Consider the following 25,759-nt stretch of genomic DNA (forward strand, 5'->3'; position numbering starts at 1 on the left):
ATATTGGTTACTATAATATGTAGAGTTATTTGTTATATATAAAAGTATATAACAAATGTACCTTTATTATCTGCCTGCAGACTTTCTAGAAAGTGAATTCACATGGTAATTTGATACAGATGGCTTAGCAGATCATGATTAAAATGTTTTGTCCTAGAATCTGCTTAATTACTCAACCATATTAAATAACACTGTGACCTCTTTTCATAAAGTTGCCAAAGTGCTCTCAAGAACTCCACGAAAAGCTTGGTTTTTATCACTTGAAAGTAATGCTGAAGAATTGATGCATTTCTAAAGTGCCCATATGGCACTCTATACTATTGGTAAGTAGTCTGTCATGATTTTCATTGACAGCAATGATTCAGTAACATAATGTGACTTTATCCTTTGTTTTGAGACATGGGCGTATAGACCAGAACGCAATCAATAGGCTTAAGTATAAAACTAAATATTGTTTCAATGCTCAAATTCTTATAACTGTAACCGCAACCCTTCTATTGTACTTAAAATGCTAAAGGAATATTACTATTATTATTTAAAAAAAAAAGGAAAAAGAAAAAATGCTTTTGAGGGGTTTTCAAGGGAGGGAGTTTTCTCTGCAAATGCATTTGCAGAGACAAATGCAGAGACAAATTTGCAGAGACAAAAACATGTAAATGTTTTTACATTTATTTCTAGCAACAATATTAGGCTTTTACAAAAAATAATTTTGGGGGTTTGCCTGCTAAAATTAGGTTTTATTTTAGCACAATATCTTTTTATATTTACATATTTACTATTGTAACTATTTCTGGAATAACCAGAAAATAATTCCAATCAGAGCTTTCAGGTTTCTGGAATTTTCGTCCATTTCTGGTCTCCTTGGACATACAATTGTTGATTTAAAAATACTTACAATCTGTCTTTTTTGCAAGTATTTAAAGAATCTGAGAACCTATATAACACATAGAACATTAAGTGGTTTGCTTCAGAGCAGTTTCATCTTTTTAAAGAGAATGTTTCCTTCCTTTTTTGGAGGACGCAAGTGCTGTGACTGTTCCCCAAACAAATGAAATACATTACTCCAGATTTTGAGTTGTGTGCATTTTTTTTTTGTGCACAGATGACACGTAATTTGCCCGCCATCACCACTTGTCTCACTCACTGTGTCCGAGATGGTCGCTTGACCAATATTTCATGCCCAATACAGGGAAAAAGAATAAAGAAAGACCATGCAGTGTATCATTTGGGTTTTTTGACCAGGTTTTCACAATTTCACATCCTTAAACTGAATATTATCCCTGCTGCCTTTGGCAAGAGTGGTGGGCTCTGTGTGGAGCCCCAGCCAGATGATGTGAATTCTCCTGGAAAAGGCATATCTGCTTGGGAACTATTTGAGAAATGGATTAGCTTTTTAAAAAAATATATATTTAAAACGGGATATTTTCATATTTATTGAGTAAAAATGGGGTAAGAAGCAGGTCAAATCCTACTAGGATCTCATTTTCTGTTTTGTCCTTTTCAAGTTAGAGGATTCTTTTAAAAACTGGTTGGTGAGTTTGGCCAGGAGCTGTAGGTTTAGACTCCGTAAGAATGTCCCTTTTGACTCTTTTTGTAGTGAAGTTAGTTACAACTGTATTGCTCATGTGTGATTTAGGATATAAGAGATCTCTGGAGTTTTCCATAATATGTGGGCAGAGATAGCATCCCCTAAGGCTGGCCTGGAGCATCTAGGTCAGACTTCTGCTCTGAAGAGTCTTCTAAACAACCTGTCTCTACGGACCGCAGAAGAGGTCTTGGGAGACCAATCCTCTCTACCTAAACTCCCCTTTTGAGAGTCCAGTGCCCTCCTCTTCCCCACGCAAACCTGCAGGAGGCATTGAAAAGCTTAAAATGCAGCATAGCTGTGAAGCAGTAGCAGCAATTACACTGCCAAGGTTTTATTAATAGGAGATAATAAAAATCATTGCAAAATGACTTTTAGGTATTTACCTATGGTAGAAAAAGCTTATGTGAATGTAACTCATTGAGAAACTGCACGATGACTAAAGTAGCATGCACACAATGTATTTATCAACTCATCATTCTTCCACTAGCGCTTCTATTTGAGTAGTCTGTAAATTTTATTGTAACTGTAGGCAAAACTGCTCTTTGAACTCCCCCCTTGTGCAACTTTAAAGGTAAGGTGGATCTTAGTCAAGTGATGTCACTATACTTGTTTCCTAGTCACGTCTTAAGTCATGATTCTGCTGCAGTGTTGCCTAGCAATCTGCAAAACCCATGTTTTCAAGATGATGGATCCTACAGATAACTTTAATTTTTAGAAGCTAGCTAACTTGGAAATAATACTCAATATTAGAACAAACTTTGTAGATTCCACTGGAAGCTTATTTAGCGCAGAATCAGCAAAGTGTAAAATATGTTGGCTTTTATACATTTATCAAAGTTTAGAAATTACAGCTAGTTTGCCATCTTCCCAGAGCTCTCCCTTACGTACGCTTTCTCTTCTCTTTATTCTCCCCATTTCAAAGATTGTCATAATCATTTAATCTCTTGTTATGCAATTAGATATGTTGCTACACATTTATTAGCAAACTTACTGTCAAACTAGTACTAATGCTCTAATTTACACTTCCCAAAGCATGGAAATTCCTGTGTAGGAATGAAGGCTCCCTTCTTTCCCCTCCTCCACCTATCCCGAGGTGCTCGTGCAGTGAGAAGTATTGTAGGAGGCTGAGATGTGTGAATGATAAGTGCTCTACATGTTGCAATACCTGGGCGTGATCAGACTTGTTAAAGATGATGGACAAGGCTTGAGCCTGAGTTTCCTGCATTTGTGCTGGCTGAAATTTTTCCCCCTATAGCTCCTTGGGGTTGTCCGATAAACCTCATCTCATCCCCCAACCCAAGGGAGAGCTACCGATACCTTCCCCCACAGCCCCTTCTAATAGCACTGGTACTACTGGTTGGAAGGCTGAAGTCTTCTGGTGCGGCCTTTCCATCTAGGTGTTTCCTAGTCCTGTCTGCAGACAAATATTTGGAATCACGAACAGCTTACACCAGAAGCATGTTAAGTGTTGCATCATCTTGGGACCAATTGAGAGCTTTTCTTTCAAGAGTGCTTGATTTTATTTAACCCAACCATGTAAATTAAGTCCAAAGGACACTTAAAAATGTAACACTTCTTTCCATTTATAACCTGTCAGCTCAAAGGCATAATGTTTCCTAAAGATTTTAATCCATTGGATAGTAATGTAATAGGGATCCAGTGATGTAGTCTCTCTTGTCACTATGGAGTTAGTGACAGTTAATGCATGGATTAATGATTCGAACAGTGTTGAAAGACCAGTGAATCATGAATCCATATCTCTGATACTGCCTTAGAAATACCAACTCTAAACAATCAGAAGCCCCTATAGAGTTGTCTGTTCAGGAAAACCTATCGGGCTATCATCGGTATACAATACTCACGAGTATTACGCTCATTACATATATAATAGTACATGCTAAAAACCCGTTCAAGTTCCTCATGTTACCACATTTTAGCAGTACTTTTTTTCTCTCTCAGCAGATTGGAATATTTTCTCTGTCTATGGTCTGCAAAATTTGTTCCTTGAAGTCAGAATCAGCAGTTTGTCTCAAAGCTTTTAATATTACAATATTTACCATATAATATTTTGCTCAAAATGTTTAATTTTTATTTATCTGACAATATATTTTTTTACTTCAGGGAATTTAAACCAAGGGGGGAAAAAGCTGCTGAACAAATTCTGTAGTTCCAAATGTTAAGCTAATTTTTTAAATGTTATCATAAATACTATATTGTATTAAGGAAAAAAAAAAATCTATCTCTGCGGACAACATACTAATATTTCATTCAGAATTTTATGAAGTAGATCCTGGGGATCATTCAGGAGTTTTACACATGTAAAAAACAAAACACAGAAGAACTGACTGCTGTGTATTGCTGTAACACCCCTAGAACATGGCTAACGCCCAATTACTGCATGCTTAGACTTGGATGGTAATTACAATTGAGCTGTAAAATATTTTGACAGTTTCCAACTGTTGTGTGGTTATTAGCCAGGCATCATATGGGAATGAAGTACAGTGATTTGATTAGTTTTATATCACGATCTGCTTAAATAAGGACTTTCAAAATAAACATGTAGCATAAAGTGTTAATCAACAGCAATATTTAATTATTAGCAGCTTTTCTTGACTTCTGCAGGAGACAATTCCTCTTTCCAAAGATTTTGATTTCTTAAATGAGACTTGCCGTACCTTTATGCTTCAGCTTTTCATTTACAAGCTTTTACTTGTTGAGTGCTAAAAGCATAACCACACCAAATTTAATTTGTAGCATGAAAATTATGTGTGTATTTTTCAAGAGGATAGATTTGCCAGTATTGAAGCTAGAAAAGCTTGTGTTAATTACGTATTATAAAACAAAAAGGGTATTTCCATGTATTTCTCCTTTTAGCTGCACAAGTCCTAGCAATTAGCAAATTTGGATAGTGTAAGAATTCCTGGAAAAATATATGTTAAGCCAAGTGGCCCTTGAATTGCTGTTACTTTTACATGTATTTTTATTTTGAAATGAAACTAATAAAGCAAAAATATTCACACTACATGCAAATTGAGTTCCAGATTGTGCCAGTCTTGTTATGTTCATTAAGCTATTGAATCCTTGAGTAGTGGCTGTTATTCCATGGGGGCTATTCACAGAATAAGGTACTATTCAATGAGATAAAGATAGCAATCTGCCTTCACACTGCTTAAATAATGCTTGTTCCATTGGGCAACTAAAACAAGAATACTCGTCTGCCATTCCTTTATTTTTCACTTGCTTTATTTATTTAATAATAGTTTTTGATTTTATATGTTGTTTATGAATTGTGTTTGTGAGTGAAGCATTCTGTTTATGGTATAGAAGATTTTTTTCAAGTGTTATCACCTTGTTTTTTCTTGAAAAAAAACAAAAAACAAAAACAAAAACAAAACACCACAAAAAAAAAAACCCTAAAGTAATTATTGTTTCCCAGTTCACTCTGCTTGTGATACCTCTGCTGTGACTGAGAGCTGAATCCAACTGATTCGGTTACCAGTGTTGCTTACATCTTACTGTTTGCCTAAATACCTAATTTCACCCAACTGTAATTGGGTGGTTTCTTTTGCTGGCTGTTGTCCTGGCTTTGACCTGAACTCTTACCTTCCAGATGAAATAACCTTTTTAATGTACGCTAGATTTTAAAGTGTCTTTGTGACTTTCTGCAGAGGTGTGCTGAATGGGAGGGAGCCTTCCTCTCTGCTAGCGTTCATGAGGAGCAGTTGGAGTGGTGGGGTTATACTTCTTCGATAGCCAGTCTCCTAAACAACTAAAAGATAAAAGACATACTCTGTACAATTATTCATTTGGAGGGTTGTGTTAGTGGTTATTTTCTATGTATTCAGATAGCTATGTGCCAGGAAAAAAGCAAAATATACTGTGCTTTGCAAGGAAATCTGATTAACACAGGTAAATCGGTGCATGAGTTGCTTATGAAACAAATAATATTGGGACCCCAACCCCAGGCTTAATTTTTAAGACGGGAAGTATTTTTTTTGGTGGATGATGTGAGCCGAGAGGCTAGTGTGAGGTGTGCTCGGTGGGAAACAGGGGTTCATCGGCTTGCTTCTCTGCTGCCGGAGAGCAGAGGGGAGCTCTGCTGGGTTCCTGCTTGCTGGTGGCAGCAGCCTGTGCCAGCTGTGTCCTTTCCCTGTAGGACCTGGAGTTAAGAAACACAGAGAAGGTAGGTCTGAAACACATCTTAAAAGATCACTTGGTCCTTCTACTTGCCCAAAGGCAAGTTCAGCTTTACAAAATGAAAGATTTCTTCAACTTGTTGTTAAAGACCTCCAATAATGAAGCATCCATGGCTTTCCAAGGCTTCATTATACTGTCTTATAGATTGCTCCTCCTAATGGCTGACCTGTTGCAATTAAAGCCTGTAACTTCATTTTGGTAAATACTCACATGGGGGACAAAGGGTTTTCTTTCTTTCTTCAGAATTTTGCATGCTTTCCTTTATCATTTTTTCGTAACATAAATGACCTAAATTTGCTCCAGCTTTCTTCGTGGTTTATTTTTTTTCCCTGATTTTCTCTTTGAGCTCATCTTCCCTACACTGCGTCATGCAAAACTGAACATAAATTTTCTGCTGCGGCTTTATTGATGCTGAGTGGAGTGGGAGAGGCAGTGCATGTCTTGCAAGCTTTATTCCTGTCTGTACATCTCAGTATGATGTTTGTCTTTTTCACAACAACCTGATGTTGTTGACTTATGTTCAACTTGAATAGACTGTTTCCCCCACATCTTTTGTGAAGAACTGTTACCTAACCAGTTCGTCCTCATCCTGCATTTATGTAAATGATTACTCCTTCCTATGTTGCACTTGTACCTATTGAATTTCATCCTGTTTTCTTCAGACTTTTTCTCCTTTTTTTTTCTTCTAGTGCATTTGATGTCCATCCCAGCTTCGTGTCTAGGGTATCATCTGCCTTCCTAATTCAGACTTTCAACACTGAACCCAAGAAATATGCTTGCAGAACCCCTTTTAATGCATAATTCCAAGAACCATTTAAATCTAGTCTTGGATATAGTTTTCCAGTGTGTTTTGCCCCTATGCTATGTGAGTCTCATTAAGGCTCCATTTTCTGTGCTTCCTTATGAGACCATCTTGAGAGACAATAAAAAGAGCTTAACTACAATCATAATATGTTATCTGCTGCTTCTCCCTTCCCCTGCCTGCTTACCTCTTATAGAAGGAACTTGGACTGGTTGTCATGATTTGTTGATGACAAATTAATGTTTGTTGCTTGTCTCCTTTTTAACTTTCACATGCGAAGAAGCAACTTAATTATTTGTTCCACCTTTTTCCTTAGTTTGTCTGCATTCTTCCGATTTGTCTTTTTTTATGCTCTTAAAGACTAGAAGGGAATGTAGTCTTTTCCTACTCTTCTAATATCTTGCCCATCATCTTCAAGTTTTCAAACTGGCTGTTAATTTTAGATGTTGTTTCATATTGGTTCTTCCAGTACCCCAGGATTACATTAAGTGTGTTCAGCTGATCTGAAAGCATCTGGCTTATCTGATCTGTTCCGACACCTGGCTGAAATCTGACCTTTTTGTGTCTGATGTTAGTAATGCTAGTCTCCAACTTGCATCTGACTTGTAGAATAAAGATTTATGAAGAAAAAAGAAAGGCATTAAGCATTTCAGATGTCTCCCCATCATCTATGGGTAGTTCCTCCTTATCACTGAGTGGTGAAACAATATTTTTATTAATCTCCATCTTGTGATTGTTTGTATAGGGTGGGCTGCCGATGCAGTAGTTTATCAAGGCTACAAGTCACTTGTTTCCATTAAATCCTCATTCACCTATAGCTATCCTAAAGAGCTTTCTTGAGAATAGCCATCTTTGTGCCTGATCTGAGATCATGGACCCCAGTACTTCATGCAAGATTGTAGAATATGCTTATTTTATTTCCACCTTCCTACTGAGTGCACTAAACCCCTCCACACAGAGATTGTTTTCCTTTGTTAGTGCAGTACCTGCACAAATCTGGCATTTGTGTTGTGCTCTTAAGTACTTAAAACAAAGATTTCTCATAGACAAAGACTGACACTTCCATAAATCTGCCTATGGCTGTGCATTAACACAAATGATGCAGTAGATTTCCAAAATAGGTGTCTATAAAGTTCTATGGAGCAATGTCACTTTAACGATACAACATCAGAAGGTTGCCTGAAAAAACAACGTCTGTTGAAATGTTCAGAAGAGTGGGAGAATAATTTGCGTTTATTTAATGGCTAATGTCAAAAGAAATTCCTGCAAAAGCAACAAGAGTTCACTGTTTTTAGGAAGAATTGGCAGTGACTCTCATTTTTAGTTTGCCTTGTGCTTTCTTTTAGAAGAGATTCTTGTGACCTTTTCTGACAAGCTCTAACACTTCCATTGTTTGCTGCAGGCCTTTGAAATGTGGCAGAGATAGCCTTGGGCCCAGGGAGGTGCGTTTTGCTAGTTCAGTTCACATTTAACAAAGCTAAAAGCTTTGAAAATTGCTATTCCTCATCTGTGGTTTAAGTTGCTTAATTCTGGCAACCTGCCCAAAACCCTGAACGTTCCCGTCGTGGCAGAAAGCCAGGGATTGTGAGCCGGCAGCATCCTGGTAGCTCATCTGGGCTTCCAGCACAGATTACACGGGAGCGGAGACTTCAGCCCACGTGCCACCGGGGCAACTGGAGAAAGGAAGGTGGACACAAGGAAATTGCCCATCTTCTGAGAGCAGAAAAATGAGGCCCCATCCCTGCATGTGACCTGTTCATACTGTTATATTACAAATATATGTAAACATCAGAGAATGAACTCAGCATTCGCTTCTGCTTAATGGTGTGAATTATATACCTTTTCCTGGGTTTTTTAATTGAAAACATGTTGTTCAAGACAAAGATTATGCGACCTCAGGGAAGAGAAGCTAGACAAACCTCAGCCAATACTTTTATAATAGTTGAATCTGGGAAGGAGCTCACAATGACTTTTTTTTCTTGGCCATACTGACCATCAGGTGAAATTACTTGCGCATGAGTAACCAATTCATTATGTTGTCTCAGATTTGTTTCTCCTTTACCAGCTCATTAACATAATCTCCTTGCCATTAGCTAGTAAATTTAGGGCTCCTCAACCTGGTGAGGTAGCTACCCTCACTCCTATGCGGTACTGTTATTCTCTATTAAGAACATCCACAGAGGGAGGTAGTCGTCTTGAAATAAACAGTCTGTCTTGTTCTTAATTAATTCCCATGGGCAGACAGGCTCTGTGTCCTGTTGCTCAAGTGAGGAAATTGTCCAGTAGTTGATGTGTTGTGGCTTGTGGTTCTGAAGGTTTAGAGTTCAGTTCCCAAATACTTGGGTTTTTTTTATCCTTTTAATCCCCAACAATGAAAACCAAACCAAAACCCTTAAAGATTATGCTAAGAAAAAGTTACTTCATTACTAGACAAAGTAAAAGCCAAAAGGAGGCTACCAGATAATTACAAAAATTACAAAATGAAGTACTTAGCAGTTACGAACTGCCAGATTTAAGGTAGCCTCTGTTACTGTAACCTCTCCCATCTTTGTGCACTATATGCCTGTAGGTTGTGTACACAGTTCAATTGTATGACTACATACCGTGATTTTCTGCCGGACCACTTCCTCAGTGCTCAAAGCAAAAGTAACCAGACCCTGTAATAGAAGAGGCAGCTGTCTGTAGGGCGGCCATTTTATTTTTTCATAGGAGTTGGAAGGTGTTTAATGAAGCACAGTCTCTTCGTTATGCCAGGTGAATGCCACAGGGAGCCTGGACAGAGCTCACGACATAGAACTGTTGTGTGACGCTGACCAAGTTACCCAGAGCAGTGTTTGAGGCACGAATGATGTGTTGTTGTCTTTGGGATGGCCAGGTCTTAGACTTCATCTTAACTTGTCTAAGTCTGGAAGTTGTTTTGGGTTATTCTGAGCGCTGTCACCTGTCCCTGGAGTCAGGAGGAGTGCTTTGGTGGGATGCTGTGGATGCACCAGATTCACATTAGGTAGCGTCTTTGAGTTCTTATCATAGTCGATTCATTTTACTGGCTCAGGCAAGTTATTTAATTCAGATTGTTTCCCTATTTCTAAAATACCAGTTGTGAGTCTCTTATCATGTCAATATATTCATTCACCCATCACAGAGTGCCCTAATACTGTGTGATGGCTATCATGCCGGAGATCACAGGCAAGTTGAAATGCTATGTTTAATGTAGCATTTGCATCATACTGCTTAAATGAAGCTGAGTGCCATACACTGTAAGTTAAGGATAACAAATAATGAGCAACAAATTTTTGCCTTGAGCAGTGAGATAGGCACAGTGTGAGAAGAAATGGGTAGTGATGATTAGAATAAAAAATACCATCATCATGTTTGTTCGTGGGGTTGGACAAGTAAAAGTTATGTGGATGAAATTACCTCAAGCATGAGGGACTTGCTAAACCTTACAGGCTGGGACCAGAAGTGACAGGACGTTGAAGGACAACCATTGTGTATATGATTCAGCCATGTACAGCACAAACTGTGTAAGTTTAGACGTGAGTCAGCCAGGGAGAGTGGCAAACAGTAGGAAGCTGTGGCTGTCTAGGAGAAGGAATATAGTAATGGGGTCTTGAGGTGTGTGTGGTTCTTGATGGCAGGTGTTATCTTCATCAGTTCTCCCTTGGGTCCAAAGTATTCAGTTAAACACAGCATCATACACCTTCTGTCATGGGACCACATTGTCTATCCACTTCCAATTAATAAAGTGAAAGCAGACTGAAAGCATTAACCCCTCCCCAGTTATTTTAAGAGGCAAATCAGGGTGGATTAAACTTTGCAATTAAACTCTCCACAGTGCTGCGAGCAAATGGGTGCCTTTTGCAAATGGGTGTTATTTGGAAAACTGCAGAGGGGGAGAGCAGAATATCCAGGTGGCTTTGATCACTTGCTTTTTCTTCCCAGATTGAGAGGGTCTGCCATTCTTGTTGTCTAGAAAGTTACGTTTGATGCATATCCTGGTATTCTAGGTAGCATGTACATACTCCAGCTGCTTTCCTTTCTTTTCCCAGGCATAGTTTAGAAGAGCTCTTTCCAGCCTCATGGCCACCAAAATATGTAATGGGCAACTGAAAACCCTTTAGAATGAAATAATCTCACCTACTTGACCAACACCTAACTTAAGGCATGTCCCAAGGATTTCACCTTCCTCCTCACTTTGCCAGATTCAAACGTGAGAGCATCATGTCGGCTCGGGCAGATGTCTAAATCTTAAGGTTGTGATTGAACATGGACTGGTTTAGTTGTGCCAAAATTAAATCTGTAAAATGATAAGCAATTAAAAGCTTATGCCTAAGCCTTTTAAGATAAAAGTTTATATTTTGTTGCATATCCACATTAGGTGTAGGCACAATCAGAATAGTGAGGAAGGCAAAGTTTTAAGATGTCTGATGCTGGAGAAACCTGGAAGTTACCTAAATACTTGTTAGTAATCTTATACAGGAAACAAATTCAGTGAATCTGTAAGTCATACCAGGCAGCTGGGTTTTCAGATCTCCTTCATTTTTAGGGGCAGTAGGGTCTAGAGACGTTTTGTGTAATCATGCACCATGCCATGCAACTAGAGAGCAACAAAGTTAAAGAATGTACTCCTAAACTGATAAGTTTGTGTATCAGATTAACAGGATGGCAGAACTCCTAACATTCCTTTCCAGGAAATGTATATTTTCTAATACACCCATGCACTTACATATTATAAAATATATAATATTATTATAAAATATATATTTCCTTACCAGAAACAAAGAGGAATGCCACTTGTATTTTGTTGTGTCACTGAAGCCATCATCATGTTGTGGTGACCTGCTACTTAAAAAATAACTAACTAGCCTAAATAAAGAACATCTAAGCACAGCTGGGTCATGAGGATGTTTTTTCCATCTGTGGAATAAAACAGAAAGCAGTTTTATTCCGTCTTTGCAGACTTGATTTCCATATTCTATTTTGGTGCTGATACCAGTTAAAAATCAGCTTTTGGCTTATGCCCGGACTGTTCCACAGCCCAGAGTAAACAAAATTGAATGCACATTGGACACGTACAGACCTTGCCAAAGACATAAATTCTATCAAATGAGCCATATTCAGTTTAGACTACTCCCGGGCTCAGCAGTTTCTATGGGTAGAGCCCTGTGTTGTTTAAAAAATAAAATTCTAGAGTATCATCTTGATGATATAAAATTATCTTTTTGACTGAAATGTATTTGGGTGTCTTGTTTATATTGCACCTTTGTACCATTTTTCTGTCTGCTCAGTTCAGCTGAGCTTCCCAAACTTTTTCTGCATCCAGCTGCATGCTGCACATTTTGTCTCACTTAGTTGTGTGTTACTTTTATTTACCTTATCTTGCATTTTAACCGTTTCACAATTTTCAGTGAGCCTAGACAGCACGGTAGTTTTGATAGGGATAAGGGAAAATCCCTTTTATTTTGCTCAGTCAAATAAGTAAGAGACCGTTGCCTGTACTTGCTTCTTGAGAAACAGAACTTGTTGGTTGATTGTTTGTAGGTCTTCCCTATTTCAGCCGTATCTCAGTCTCAGCTTCCTCTCCTCCTGCAGTTAATTACCATTCCTAGGTTGTTCTCTCAACTCCTTTCCTCTTTGGGGAGTGGTGTTCATTAATATAAAACTCAAACCACGTAAGTCTTCCACCCAGATTCCCACAGCTGTTACGTACTTCTTTTTTTCCTTACTCCTTTCAGCATCTTTCTCTTCCAGCCTTCAACACTGCCTCTTGCTCTCTTTAAACTCCTCTACCCCCATGCAACCTGTCAACACGCTCTTGAGGGTTGCTCAGACTTGAGCCCCTATGATCTTCATTCTGGCTGCTCCCTGTGTCTCATACGAGGGCTTGGTTCATAGCCTCATGTTCCCATCACCAGTTCCCGTCTTGATTTTCTTCTCCTGAGCGTTGGCCTATGTGTGTCAGAGATGCAGCTCCAACCTCACTTTGCGAACCATCAGTGCACCTGGTGCTGCGTTCCTGAGAGCAGCAAAACAATTACTTAAATATTTTGAAATGTAGGGATGCAGCCTAATGTTTAAAGCTATTGTCCTCTTGTTAACATAGAGTAATAGTCTGATGGGATAATCTCCCAAGAGGAAAAATGCATACACTATAAAACGTATTAATTAAGCTTCCAGAGCATGTAAAAGAAGAATAAAATAAAGAGACTTCAGTGCTTCTGTTGACTGTGAAACAAAGATATCCTGAAGCTAGTGCTGACTCCAGCTGATAAATCCACCCACGTGATGCTGCATCTAGATCTGAGCTAGCATGTGAGGGACCAGCTCTGGAACCTCTGCACTTGCCATGCAGTTAATCCACAGCTGGATAAAGATCAGTTGCATTAGATTCAGTAACCTGTTGATCAGTGAGCAGATCTGGCAATCTGTTGTGGATATCTCATGCTCTTTAGTAACATTTCCAAATGAGTTCTCAGGGACTTTGGCTTTTGAACTCAAAAAGCCAAGTCATGACTGCTGTGTGGTTTAGAAGAATTGTGTAGTCAGCACTTAAAAGAATTATGTAAGAAAAAGCTAATTAAATTTTCTTTTCATTTGTTGAATTCCTACCAATCTTGTAGAGCAAATATATGCTAGAAATAGGTACTTGGTAGTAATTGTGTTTGCACTGAACCTGTAACTAATATGTATAACCTGCAGGTATCAAAAGAAAATATTTTTCGTAATGATGCTTCACAAAAAAACCAAAACTAACATTTGTTAACCCTTCTGAAGGGGTGTCAAGTGCTCATGCACAATTCTGCCATTACTTATATGTCTCCGGTGTGTTTGAGTTAAATACTTTTATCATAGATTGAATAATGAAAGCTTTGACTCAGATGGTGAAGAGCATAACATTATCGTAATATTAACTTCACCTTTATCCAAAAAAGTTGGAGTACTAGTCTGGAAAGACAGCCGTATATAATTTCTGCTTTATCAGCTAAAGAAGAGACAACTGTGTAGGTACATTATGCACATCCTAAATCTTGCATATACTTTTAGAAAACCTAAAGTAAATGGAAGGACAAACATGGAAAAAAGCTCCAACTTAAGTATAGATTTTCAAGGAATTGTAATCTGGATTTAAAAAAATTGATAATTTGTAAATAAAATGCAGAATTCTGCTAAATTTATTGATTTAATAGCTTTAGATGTCCTTTTGTAAAACCTAGTTTTAAAATCAGTTACATCTTCAGTTTGTTACATGTCTAATTAAGGCATTTGAATGGTAATATTGCCTAAGGCCCTTTCAGAGTTAGCCAGAAAGTATTTAGGTGGTGACTGGAACATTTAACATTTCTGTAGAGGGCTTCAGTAACAAGTATTGAGACTTTATAGTTGACATTTAATATATCTGGTAAGTAGTGCTCTACGGTTTGAAGAAGTAGCTCTGCGCTCTAAAAATTTGTTAAAATATCATTTTTCCATATCTTGAGAGTGCTATTTTAATTATTTTCTCCCAGCAGTGTTATTTCCATATATATAATTTAGATAACAAAAATATTTTAAGTAATGCGGTACCTTAAATTTGGGGTCAGTGGTTAGTTAGTGGTTTTTGCTTCAAATTGTAAAAAAACAGGAGAAAAACCTGATCTTAGTTACATCATGCTGTATCTGGAGTAACTGTCTGGCAGCTCCGAAGCAATATTTGTTTCTCTGATTAAAATCTGATGCATAGTGAAGAAAGTTTATCATTTTTTGGCTGCTTTTTCTTCCCTATTTTGTATATTCCTGTTAAGATGTTAATTCAGTGTATTTAGAGGTATTTGTCTCATCATTAACGGATTTGTTCATGCTGATTTGAATCGTTGACAGGATTAAAAAAAAAAACAAAACACTTGTTAAAAAGTTATTTTGTACGTATGATCTGTTATTTAAAAAAATCTCAGCAAGGTATACATTTTGCACTTTCTAAATGAGTTGGCAGTGCTTCTATCTGATGATGAAGTAGATGTGTTTATAAAACAACTTTTTAGGGCTGACTGTCACGGTAAATGAAAAATTACTTTCCTGGTTCTGTACGTTTTCTTCCCCAGAAGCAGTGAAAACATAAATCAGTTGGTAGCTAGCAGCTAATCGCTTAGCACTGACATACTTTAGTCAAGTGGGGGCATCGTTGGTCTTTCACAAATAGGTAATATGGCCAAAAGGATTTATTTGTTAAACTTAAGTGGCTGAGATACACTAAATTAGTTGCTCTATTTTTATCTTAATTTGGGAACTCTCTAGCTACAAGGTGCTTAAAGAGCATGTTTGTTGTGTATATATGCTTTTAATTATATTACATTGAAAAAATAAGCTCAGTTCTTTTCCTATAATTCAGACTTCGGATTTATGTCTGTTTAATTACATCTAAGAAGTTTTCAAAGTGACAATATTTTTTGGGTGAAATGAGTGTGTATTTCTTGAAAACATCAGCTGCTATCAGTATGTTCTCTGCTGAATTTGAGAAACAGCAGACAGTCTGACAAATACCAAATGCCTGAAATATTTTATTCCATTTTAATTCTTGGTTTGTGCTAACAAAAATATTACTAAAAGTGTCAAAATACCCTTTTGGGAAATGGTTGTTATTAGCTAATGATACTTGTTAGAAACCACCCTCTGATAAGGATTTATGGCTGAAATGCCTTTTCCACATAGAAAAACGAAAGCCTGGAAGAGGAAGCTCTTTGGGTATGGTTGGAAGTGGCTGTTTAGAAACACTGTGCCGTAATTACCTTTATGCAATTGCGCGCTTAAACAGGAGGAGCGCAGCCAAAAACTTTATGCTGGAGCCTATATGAGATGAATGCATTACTCATATGTCGCAGATGCAGTGACTTTGATTCCCACGCTGCAATGGTAGATCGCAACTCGTGGTAAACTCTATCCCTGGTATGCCTGGCTTTTGATCCAGTCGTGGTGTTATCTTCATTAAAAGTGAAAGGGCTTGTGGGGATGCTTTTCCATGGCTGCATTTTGGGAAATTTTTTCAAGGGTATGTATCACGGTCTGTGCAGGACTGTGCCTTAAAGTATTTCAGCGTGGTGCTTCCACTGGTACAATTCTTGGCCTGTTCTCCTCTGTAGATCTGGAATCCCGTATATCTACATCCTTTGGAGACAAGCGCCAAGGGCGACGACTGGAGATAATAACAAGCGATTTGTGTCTTTTGCAAGTTACAGTCATTGTAAACTGACAGCTGTGAAGAATCTAAATTCACATCAAAGGCTACAGATCATCTAGTTAGGTCAATTAATGTTAATTCTCATCTTCCATTAAATTCTTTCATCTTCTTCTCTTCTTTTCTTTTTTTTTTCTTTTTTTTTGCAGCCAAGCCCGATACCAAGTCCTGTTTTGGGGAGAAAGCCAAACGCTAGTCAGTCACTGCTTGTGTGGTGCAAAGAAGTTACAAAAAACTACAGGGGAGTGAAAATCACCAATTTTACTACATCATGGAGAAATGGTTTATCCTTTTGTGCAATATTACATCACTTTAGACCAGACCTAATGTAAGTTGTATACTCTCTGTCTGCGTAAGCTAACTCTCCTAGAAATATGCAACATTTAAGTTTATGTAAAAATCAAATCCCTGTTCGTTTCAGGCGTTGAACTGTTTTCACTCTTTTCTTTCAAGTAGGGAACCATCCTTTCTAAGAAAACAGATTTATGAATGCTCAAACTTTATGACCTCTTTGCTCTCCCTTGTTGCATAAACAATTGTTTCTCCCCTCTCTGTGATTTGTTTTCCTTCTTCTTAATCTTATACAAAGAACTGACTTCAAGATGATTATGAAAATTGTGCCGGTGTTGAAATGAGATGAGAGGAATAAGCCTGTAGCTCTTTGTATGCTGACAAGGACGGATTACCTCCTGGTAAATTTGGTTGTCAAGGCCGGCCTCTAGTCCCTGCCTTAACTTCTTTTTTAGATGGAAAGCTTCAGGCAATGAAACATGTAATCGGTGTTTGTTTATTTATTTATTTATTTATTCCTTTAATTTTCCACACTATTAGTTTTGTTGATTGAATTGCTGTGAAATTGCTAGTTACTGTACGATATTATTGCATGTCAAATTTTTAGATTCAGTTTGTTTTAAAACTGCTGCTTTTATCAAATACTGTATATACCCACTGTGCCATTTTCCCCCTCAGTGACTACAAGTTCCTGAATCCTCAAGATATTAAAGAGAACAACAAAAAGGTAAGAACTGCCAGGAAAAAAAACAGACATAGCTTCAATTTTGGCTTCACTGCAGGTTTTTATTAATTTTGGGAAAGTGCGGTTGTTTTGCAAGATCATAACTGTGGCTCACAGAAGGTATTCAACCTCCCGCAGTTCAAATCGGATGCATTATTGACTCTAGTTTGTCATGGTCTTTAACATTCACAACAAGTGAAAGGCTGGAATTAGAGTTTAATGTTTGTATGGCCTACATTAACTGTGAAAGCGGAGGAGAGGGCTGGCCAGCCTTCTGTGATCACTCTTCTCATTTTTCCAATCAGCCACCTAATTATAAAAAAAGAAAAATGTAACTGCTCTTGGTTTGTCGCACGCAAGACTTCCCTTTCTGGTGCTTTAACGGGGCTCCGTGCATCAGTCGCGGTCGATGTTGCTTTGATGGTGATTTTTATAATTTTAAAGATTAAATTTTACACCTACTTTTATACTGCGCAACTGAGTGAAGCGATGAATGCAACATGGAAAGTTTAGGGTAATAAGTATTGAGACACTACTTTGCAAATAAACTGAAATATTAGCAAAATAGTTTATAGCATTGTGCTAAGCAGCTGTTTTAAACCACTCTTTTTGTACCTTTGTGCTGCAAGGATGTAAAAAGTTTCTCTGGAAGATACAGGAACTCAGTTTGGGAATCACCAGAAGACTCTTTATTTCTGCTCAGTATTTTAGACATGTTACAAACTTCAGCTGAGCCCTAGGGACATGTTTAGAAATTATAATTTTCATGTGAGTCACTGATAATAAAATTGTTCCTGAAGATCATCTGAAAATTATTTTTAAGGAGCTGTCTTCTCAATGCTGTGATTTTATTTTTATACCACTTTAAAAATGCTAAATTTAATTGGGATGAAGATATAAAAATATACTTTGAATAAATTAATTAGGTTCAATATTATATAGCAAATATAACTAAAGAGTTTTAGATTGTAGATATGTGGAATTTCTGAAAGCGCTTTATTAAAATTCATTTGTGTTTAGGATAATTATATTTTAATGTGCCTGCACACTTATATGTTAGCCAGGGAGTTACTCGTCTTTAAAATAGTACTTAAGTATTATAAATAATGAAATATCTCTGAGCTGATGTTATCTACTGAGTGATTTGGCCAATGATATCTTTTTCATAATAATACGGGGTCTTATGATGACCTAAGTGGATTATCCGTGACATCACAGTGTTTTCTGTGACCATATGTTTTTGTACTTCAAGTTTTGTTGAGCGTCGGGGCTAATTAAGTGGGATTATAAAAAAGAAAGAATAGATTATTAATTAAAAACATTACCGGTATGATCAGTCATCTTTTCTTTATGAAACTGTGATGGCAAGTGGTGAACTTTTTAGCCCGTCTCTCTAAGAGGATATAGTTCCCAGGATTGAAGAAGTAATGATTGTTGTTATTGTGCATTTTTTTCCTTTCATCACTTTGCAAGCCTTCGCCTGACAGCTACATTGAGTACCTCAGTTGCTTCCTGCAGATTTATTTCCTGGTCTCACACAGTTCTGCCTGATAACCCTGCGTGCCCTTGGTTGGAGTGAATGCAGCACTGGCAACAATGGCTGCCTATAAATTCCATGCAGATATGTAACACATTTGACAATGATTCCTCCTAACCAATTAAAATAACATCTATGGATGAATAGGACAATTTTCTTTGTCTGAAGCATCTCTATTTATTTTTTCCCCTCCCAGGAAAGGAGGTAAGAGGTGACTGTGACCATAGATTAAAGATTAACCCATAAGAGTATATCTTTTAGAAGTGCGTGACCTTGTTTGTATTTTAGTAAAAAAAGAAGAAATCTTAAGAGACAACTATTTTAGTGCAATTACTGTGTATAATTACACGTTGAAATGCACTGTTACAAAAACCACATCATCGGAGTGTCTTTATAACGCAGACTAGTCATTTGCCAAATTGGTGCTGCCGCTGATGCTGAATAAAAAAGGGTATTTACCTGTGACATCTGATCTTGGCCAATATGTCAGTGTGTTACATAGTTGGGAAATGGTTGGAATACTGCCTGTGGTGCTTGTGCTGATGGATCCCAATTGATGTCTGTCCATCAGCTTGTCAGTAAATTAAAAAAGAAAAAAGAAAAAACTTCATCAGGAGATAGGTAAATAGGTTTAGTGTCCTGAATATGCATACGTGTGTGTGTGTAAATATGTATTGTAATTTCCACAATATAATTATATCTCTGGGGGGAAAAAAAAAAACCAAAACCCCAAACAACTACTCCAGATTCCGTTAGCATCAGTCAGAATTCAAATTTAGTGCATTGTGCTTGTTGCAAATTCAAATTTCTGTGAGGAACAAAAGAGAAACCAGGATTATCTTTGAGATAATTCAAAACATTACAGGGATACCTTCCCAGCTGATCTAAAGAGTTGTGGTTCTACTTAAACGTTGTATATATCTAACTATCCATATAGCCTTCCCAATAACGTTAACCAACTAATTTTATTTACTACGTCCATTTGATTATTAGTAAATAATAATGAAAAGTGTGTTAAAATTACAGCATACTGGCAGTATAGTCCCTTATCAAGAACAGAAGTTTTCATATTGCTAGTAACATGTCCTGCACTTTAAAAATGTAAGCTACTAAACTACACTTGGCTGGAGCTTGTAGGGGATAAAAAGGCAAGAAGTGGAAGGGCACAACAGTATGGTTCTACTAATGAACTTCTGTTTTTAATTACTTTATTGTTTAGAGGAGCTTGTTTCATTTGAGGGATTATTGTGTGGAAATAGTAATATATCTTCTGGATGTTCGATTGGCACTTTCAATTTTTGTGATGCCTTTTTTTTTTTGCCTTTTTTCACAGTTTTTGACCATTTCTACTAAATTCCTCAATACATTTGAACTCAAGTGATTGTCTTGACAAAATATTCCATTTCGCAAGGAAGGAATCCTTTTAAAATATACATTTAAACAGAAGAATTCAGAATTACAGGGATAGCATTGAGTCAAAATGGAAAAAATTCCTTACTTTTAAGCTAGCAGCCATATTTTTATAACAGGCGTTCATGCTTGCTTCTACTATTTGATTCCACAAAATCATAAGCACATATTTAATTGTGTGTGTAGGAGTTGCTTGTTGACCTTGGTAGGATCATGTAGGAGCATAGTTAAACATGCATATAAAAAACATGCATATTTGCAAAATCAATTATGCCTCTGTTTAACAAAAAGTAATTTCACATGGAAAATTTACTGTTAATACCATGTTACAAACTAGTCACAAACTAGGTAGAAACACTAGGCATTTATAAATATACTGGAATATCAAGAAGCTCCCAGTTTTTCTAACAGTGAAGGAGAACCCATCACACATTGCTATATGGACACGTACAGAACCTACAATTGCTATTTATAGAACTAACGACTGTAAAACATTTGTGTGCCAATCTAGATATCTAGTGCACTTTAAAAGCAGAGAAGCAAGAATGTGTATCATCCAGACTGAGAAGGAGAGGGGATAGGAAATAAGTATCTGGCATCAACGGAAAACTACTGTGTTCAGTCCCAAGCATCACTAGAAGAACCAAGCAGAGAGTAAAAAGCAATTGCAGCTGTATCAAGAATATCCATCGTTCCACATTCAATCCTTCTGCTATAGCATTACCCATTCTAAGCAAGTGCCTTTCCTAACAACTTTGAAACGCTGTCCCCACCTTCATTTTACAGACCCCGGGAGATATTCCTAGGATTTAGTTTTATTAGCATATAAATAAGAAATTAAGGGTATAAAAGAGTTCAGGTCAAGTCATGTCTATGGACTTCGGCTGCCATGGACTGCTAAGCCCATCCTTAGGTCCTTTCGTTCTTCAGATGGTAACTCCCACTACCTTCAGTGTGGGGCAACAGGTTATTTATGCCACTGAATCGGCACTGACCCACTTAATCAAACAACAAATCCTGGTGTTACCTTTAGCCCACAGGACAACACAGCTGGTTTGCTATGCTTTCATACCCAGCCTGTTTTCTGCTGGCGTTCATCATTCCCAGTACCTGCCATGGCTTAGGCTGCCCACCCAAAACCCTGCACTGCTCTCCCTTAACTCTCCTTTCTCTGTGCTCCTCATGTCTGTTTGGTTCCACCTCTCTTGTCTCCCTCTCCTTCGTATCCAGCCTGACCCTGCTCCTCCAGCTCTGTGTCCCAAGACCAAGTAAATGACAGCTGTCCCTCTTCTACCATCTGAGTTCTTTCCATTCCCTCCCACCCATCATTTTCCTACTATTCTGCTCCATCTGGAGCTTTGTATCTGCTACTCCTATATCTAAGCACAGCTCTGCTTTTATAAATGGCATAACAATCTCTCATAATAAACCTTCCCAAGAAATGATACCCCACAAAGACCAGCAATGATTTTAGGCCAAATCATTTTGCACAGGGAGAGCCAGAAGGGCTTAAAAATAAATTATTCATATAATTTCTATGTCTACATAAACTCTCTGAATTATTTGTTGTAGAGATATAAAAATTACTTCACCAAAAATGCTTTGGCAAGTTATACCTGAGCATGAGGGAAAGCATGCAAAATTTCAGGAAGATAAATTCTGACTCTCAGAAGCAGAGTTTGAAAAGTGGCTGAAATGAAAACTATTTGACCCTCAAGTAAGGAATGACTCCAGTACATTGTAATGGGAATGAGAGAGAGCCTCCTTTTCTCAGAGCAGGTAAAATAGCCGGGTCTGCCAGGAGCCGGCCAGGCCAGACCCACGTTCTAACTCACCATTGAGCATTTACTAGTATGAAAACTAAGAGGGTGAAAAAATCATAATTGATTTCTCTTTTCTTTCTTTCTTCCACCCTTCTAAAACGATATAAATTAAGGAAACGGTGTAAAACTGCGGTAGAGTTGAAGCCAGCGATGTGTATTATTGTTTCCTTGTGAAAGGACAGGTTCTTGTCCATGTCTTAAATTTAGCATCTGTTTGTGTTCAAAATAGTGTAGGAACAACTGTGAACATTTTAGACCCTTTCAGAAAAGGGTGAAAAGGAGCTGCAGAATTACTGGGGGAGGAGAAGTCCAAGCGCTTTAACTGAGTGCATCTACACTAAAAGGAGGCCCTTTTAAAGGCTTCCTTGAAACACAATATTGTCTTCCAGGGTTAATCCAGGATAGTAATAATTAATTGTAAATTGAGAAACGGCTTTAATTCTTCAAAACTAGAAAAACCTGATGCACCAAGCCCACTCATTTAAAGGGATAGCAGAAAGAAGACAATGTGGCCTCACAAAGTGGGAGGCTTGCAAACTGTTTAGCTTTTAGAACTGAAAGCGAAGTGGGAATGAAATCCTCCTTCCCTCCCTCTCTCCCTCCCTCCCTCTCTCTCTCTCTTAAATTTAGCATCAACAAATTTTTTTTAAATGCATTTGTTTGCTGGATTAATGTGATTTATGTCTTGTATCAAGTGATCTGTAGTGGTGTTCTTTTTGGCTATCTGGGCATAGTTTTTCATCAACACAAATCACTGCAATTACATGACCAGTAGAAGGGAGAAGGTTGATCACCAGTGATAAAGCCCAAGATGGATTAGTGTCATGTTTTTTATATCTTTGTTCCTTATCTCAAAAAGCCATCCTTAGTTGCTTTTTTCTGGTCCAACTCTTACACTTTTTTTATTTGCTTGTTTCCTGCTACTTGAGTGAGAACCATTTAAGAGATTGGTAGGTTTTCTTAGTGCAAACAGAAGGGCTTTTAAGTTGCAGTTTCATGAACAGCTTTTTACTCATGGAAGTGGCATAATTTTGAGGAACCAAAGATTTTAGTCTAGTATGGTATGGTAGTATGTTAAAAATATCTAAACAATGCCATTTGAGTGTCTTTACTGGTCATGTTCTGTCAATTTGCATTGCTATGAAGATACCCTGGAAGATATCTAGAAGCCATCAGGAAAAATCGAGTTCAGATTGGATTGTGCAACAAAAAATAGTAACTACTGTAATGAAGCCAAAAGAATAATAAGTAATAGAGTTGAACTCGTACTGTTCCTGTAATATTGGATAAGTTTATGCTTGCTTATTTTGACTGTAACTTCCACTTGCATTCTTGAAACGTTACGATATGTAAGAAACTGCTGCATTGTAATCTTTATTTTGTCTGTTTTTAAAGGCATACGATGGGTTTGCCAGTTTAGGAATATCACGATTGCTGGAACCTTCTGACATGGTTTTATTAGCGATACCTGACAAACTGACTGTTATGACCTATCTCTATCAAATAAGGGCGCATTTCTGTGGCCAGGAATTAAACGTGGTTCAAATAGAGGAGAACAGTAGCAAAAGCACATATAAAGTGGGTAACTATGAAACAGACACAAACAGTTCTGTCGACCAGGAAAAATTCTATGCAGAGCTGAACGACCTGAACCGGGAGCCTGAGCTGCATCCGCCGGACAGTGCTTTGGCAGACTTTGCTTCTCAGGACGACTCCGTATTTGTAAATGACAGTGGTGTTGGCGAATCTGAGAGCGAGCATCAGACTCCTGATGACCATTTAAGCCCAAGCACAGCTTCCCCTTCTTCTCGCAGGACTCGAAGTGACACGGATCCACAAAAATCCCAGCAGAGCTCTGGAAGGACTTCTGCGTCTGAAGATGTTGGGAAGTGTAGCAGTACAGATACAACGCAAGCGCAGCCTACATTGGGAAGGAAGAAATTGCTGATAGCTGACACTTTAGACTTGAGTGACTTGGCACATGTCAGTGATCAAAAAGAGGACGCGTCTCCCACAGTTGCTTGTGAAGATAACGACAAGAAGAGACACCAGAGCTCAGACAGTACCATTGGTTTCTCAGAGCAAGACAAGCTGGGATGTATAGGATCCACAGAGAGCACAAGAGCAGATCCTGGTTCACCTGTCACAAAACTGAGTTTATCTCCTACTTCTAAGCTTGGATACTCCTATAATAAGGATATGGATCTTGCAAAGAAACCGCATGCTTCTCCGAGGCAAACAGAATCTGATTCTGACAGTGATGCCAGAACGGCTTCAAATCATGCAGATCAAACTGCAAAAACAGCCCAGGTAAGAAATTTAAACTTTCTGTATGCCTGTGAGTCAGGATGGAGGTGCTCTTCAAGTTCTTTCTCCATGTTTGTAATTTACACCATATCTTCAGTATAAGTGGCAAAGTTGGCAGTGTATTTTTATTGTTGGGCAATAAATACTTTGATTGCACGTAGCTGTTTCTGAAAAAGAGCCATTACATGAAAAATTCATTTATAGAAATTGTCCTACTGTAAACCTTTCCAATCTCTCTCCCATTAAAGGAAGTAACGTTGTATTCTCAGCCAGCTCAAAGATGGTTTCAAGGCTTTTGCCACCTTTCTTCTGAGTGTTGCATGCTGAAGCAAAAATTGGAAAAAGACTTATCGATACATTTTTTGAATATGGATCAATGAAAAGTTTTGAATACCTTAAAATATACCAAACATATTTCCAAATCTTATCTGAGAAACCACATGGCCTTGTGAACATAGCCCACAATGGTGAGGCAGAAACTCCAGAATATTAAGTTACGCTGTTCACTGAGTGGCCTCGAGCATGTTACTTAACCGCAATTATCATTTTCCTTTCTATAAAGATAAAAAGTATATGCCCACCTACCTTGCAGATTTATTGTGAGGGTGAAAGTTGAAAATTATATAAATGCTGGGTATTATCAGTAAATAGTATCATCACAAAAATGTGTAAAAAATCTTATCAGCCCTGTTTACAAAAATGCCAAAACACGCTTATAATTTTACCCCTCTGAAAAGCTTTCTTGAGGTTTGGCTTTGTTCAGGTTTGTGCTGTTAGCTCTGATAAGAACAGAATATATCCAGTCTTTTGGTAGTGTGGATCACTTCAACTGTTTTTATATTTTTTCCTGAGTAAGCGCCATAAAGATTCATTTTATTGCAAGAGCAGCAGTCCATGGATAGGTGATAGTGGCCAAATATTAGTTCCAGAAATAACCAGCTAATTTCTTTCCTTTAATTAGCGAAGTCTCATGAAGTTTCTCTTCATCATCATCTTTGTGTACTGGATGAGAAAGGAACAATTTGGCCCATGCAGAATAATAGAGCAGGATGAGACAGTATGTCTTCTCTACGAAGATTTTCATGTGCAAGGTGTAATAGGCCAAGAAAAAGGAAGAGATGGCTTTAAAGACGGTTCCCTGTTGTTAATCTTCTGTGCATTTGCACGTGGTGGTAAAATCTCAGATGTGAGCCTCAATCTTAACCTTGAACACTCAGCTGATGGTTAGAGTCAACCACCTCAATTTCCACGTGGTTGTTGCAGGAGCACAACCTGCAACATCTGTCCCAGCTCTACCTCGTGTAAAGGCCTAGAGACGCATTTTCCCAGAGTCTTCACAGCTGATCTTGACTAAGAAGACAGCGCTTGCGTGTATATATGTATGGGAGCTGCTCATGTTGCCTATGCAGAAGCCCCCCTTCTATTATTTCTACTCTGCAAAATAATCAGTCATGTGTATGAAGAAGGGACTTTCTTGTGGATATTCATAAATGAAGTAGAAGCAGATGTTTTTGCAGGTTTTTTGCCTTGTAACCGGATCTTTGTGTTCAATTTAAGTTATAAATGAGTGATACCCATATAAGTAGCCAACGAAGCATTATATTTGCATACATATTAAAGTAAATAAGTAAACACATAGCGTATTTAACATAGCTTCCATGAAGCCAATTATTTTTTTTCCACAGTTGCAGTTTAAAGGCATTAAATGTTGATAGAAATTAAGTTTTAAGGGGAGGGGAGAGAACTCTTATTTACATTATAAAGGCCTATGACTTTTTTTTAATTTTACATTTTGATCATCTTTACTTTTCATTTCTGTAGAATGCTCTGTCACCTCATGAAGCTGTAATCCATGTGACTCCTGACCTTTAT

General features: G+C 37.8%; 1 protein-coding gene across 13 annotated transcripts in view; it reads left to right on the forward strand.

The window, feature by feature from the left end:
- EHBP1 (EH domain binding protein 1) overlaps window positions 1–25,759 on the forward strand; it is a 232,705-nt gene that overhangs the window by 133,910 nt on the left and 73,036 nt on the right. For all 13 annotated transcript variants that reach the window (XM_075147594.1, XM_075147589.1, XM_075147590.1 and 10 more), the window contains 3 exons: window positions 15,945–16,123; window positions 16,765–16,813; window positions 22,976–23,890. In XM_075147594.1, the coding sequence (XP_075003695.1) occupies window positions 15,945–16,123; window positions 16,765–16,813; window positions 22,976–23,890 (1,143 nt within the window). The remainder of the gene's footprint in view (window positions 1–15,944; window positions 16,124–16,764; window positions 16,814–22,975; window positions 23,891–25,759) is intronic.

Source organism: Calonectris borealis, chromosome 3 (assembly GCF_964195595.1).
Source record: "Calonectris borealis chromosome 3, bCalBor7.hap1.2, whole genome shotgun sequence".
NCBI lineage: Eukaryota > Metazoa > Chordata > Aves > Procellariiformes > Procellariidae > Calonectris > Calonectris borealis.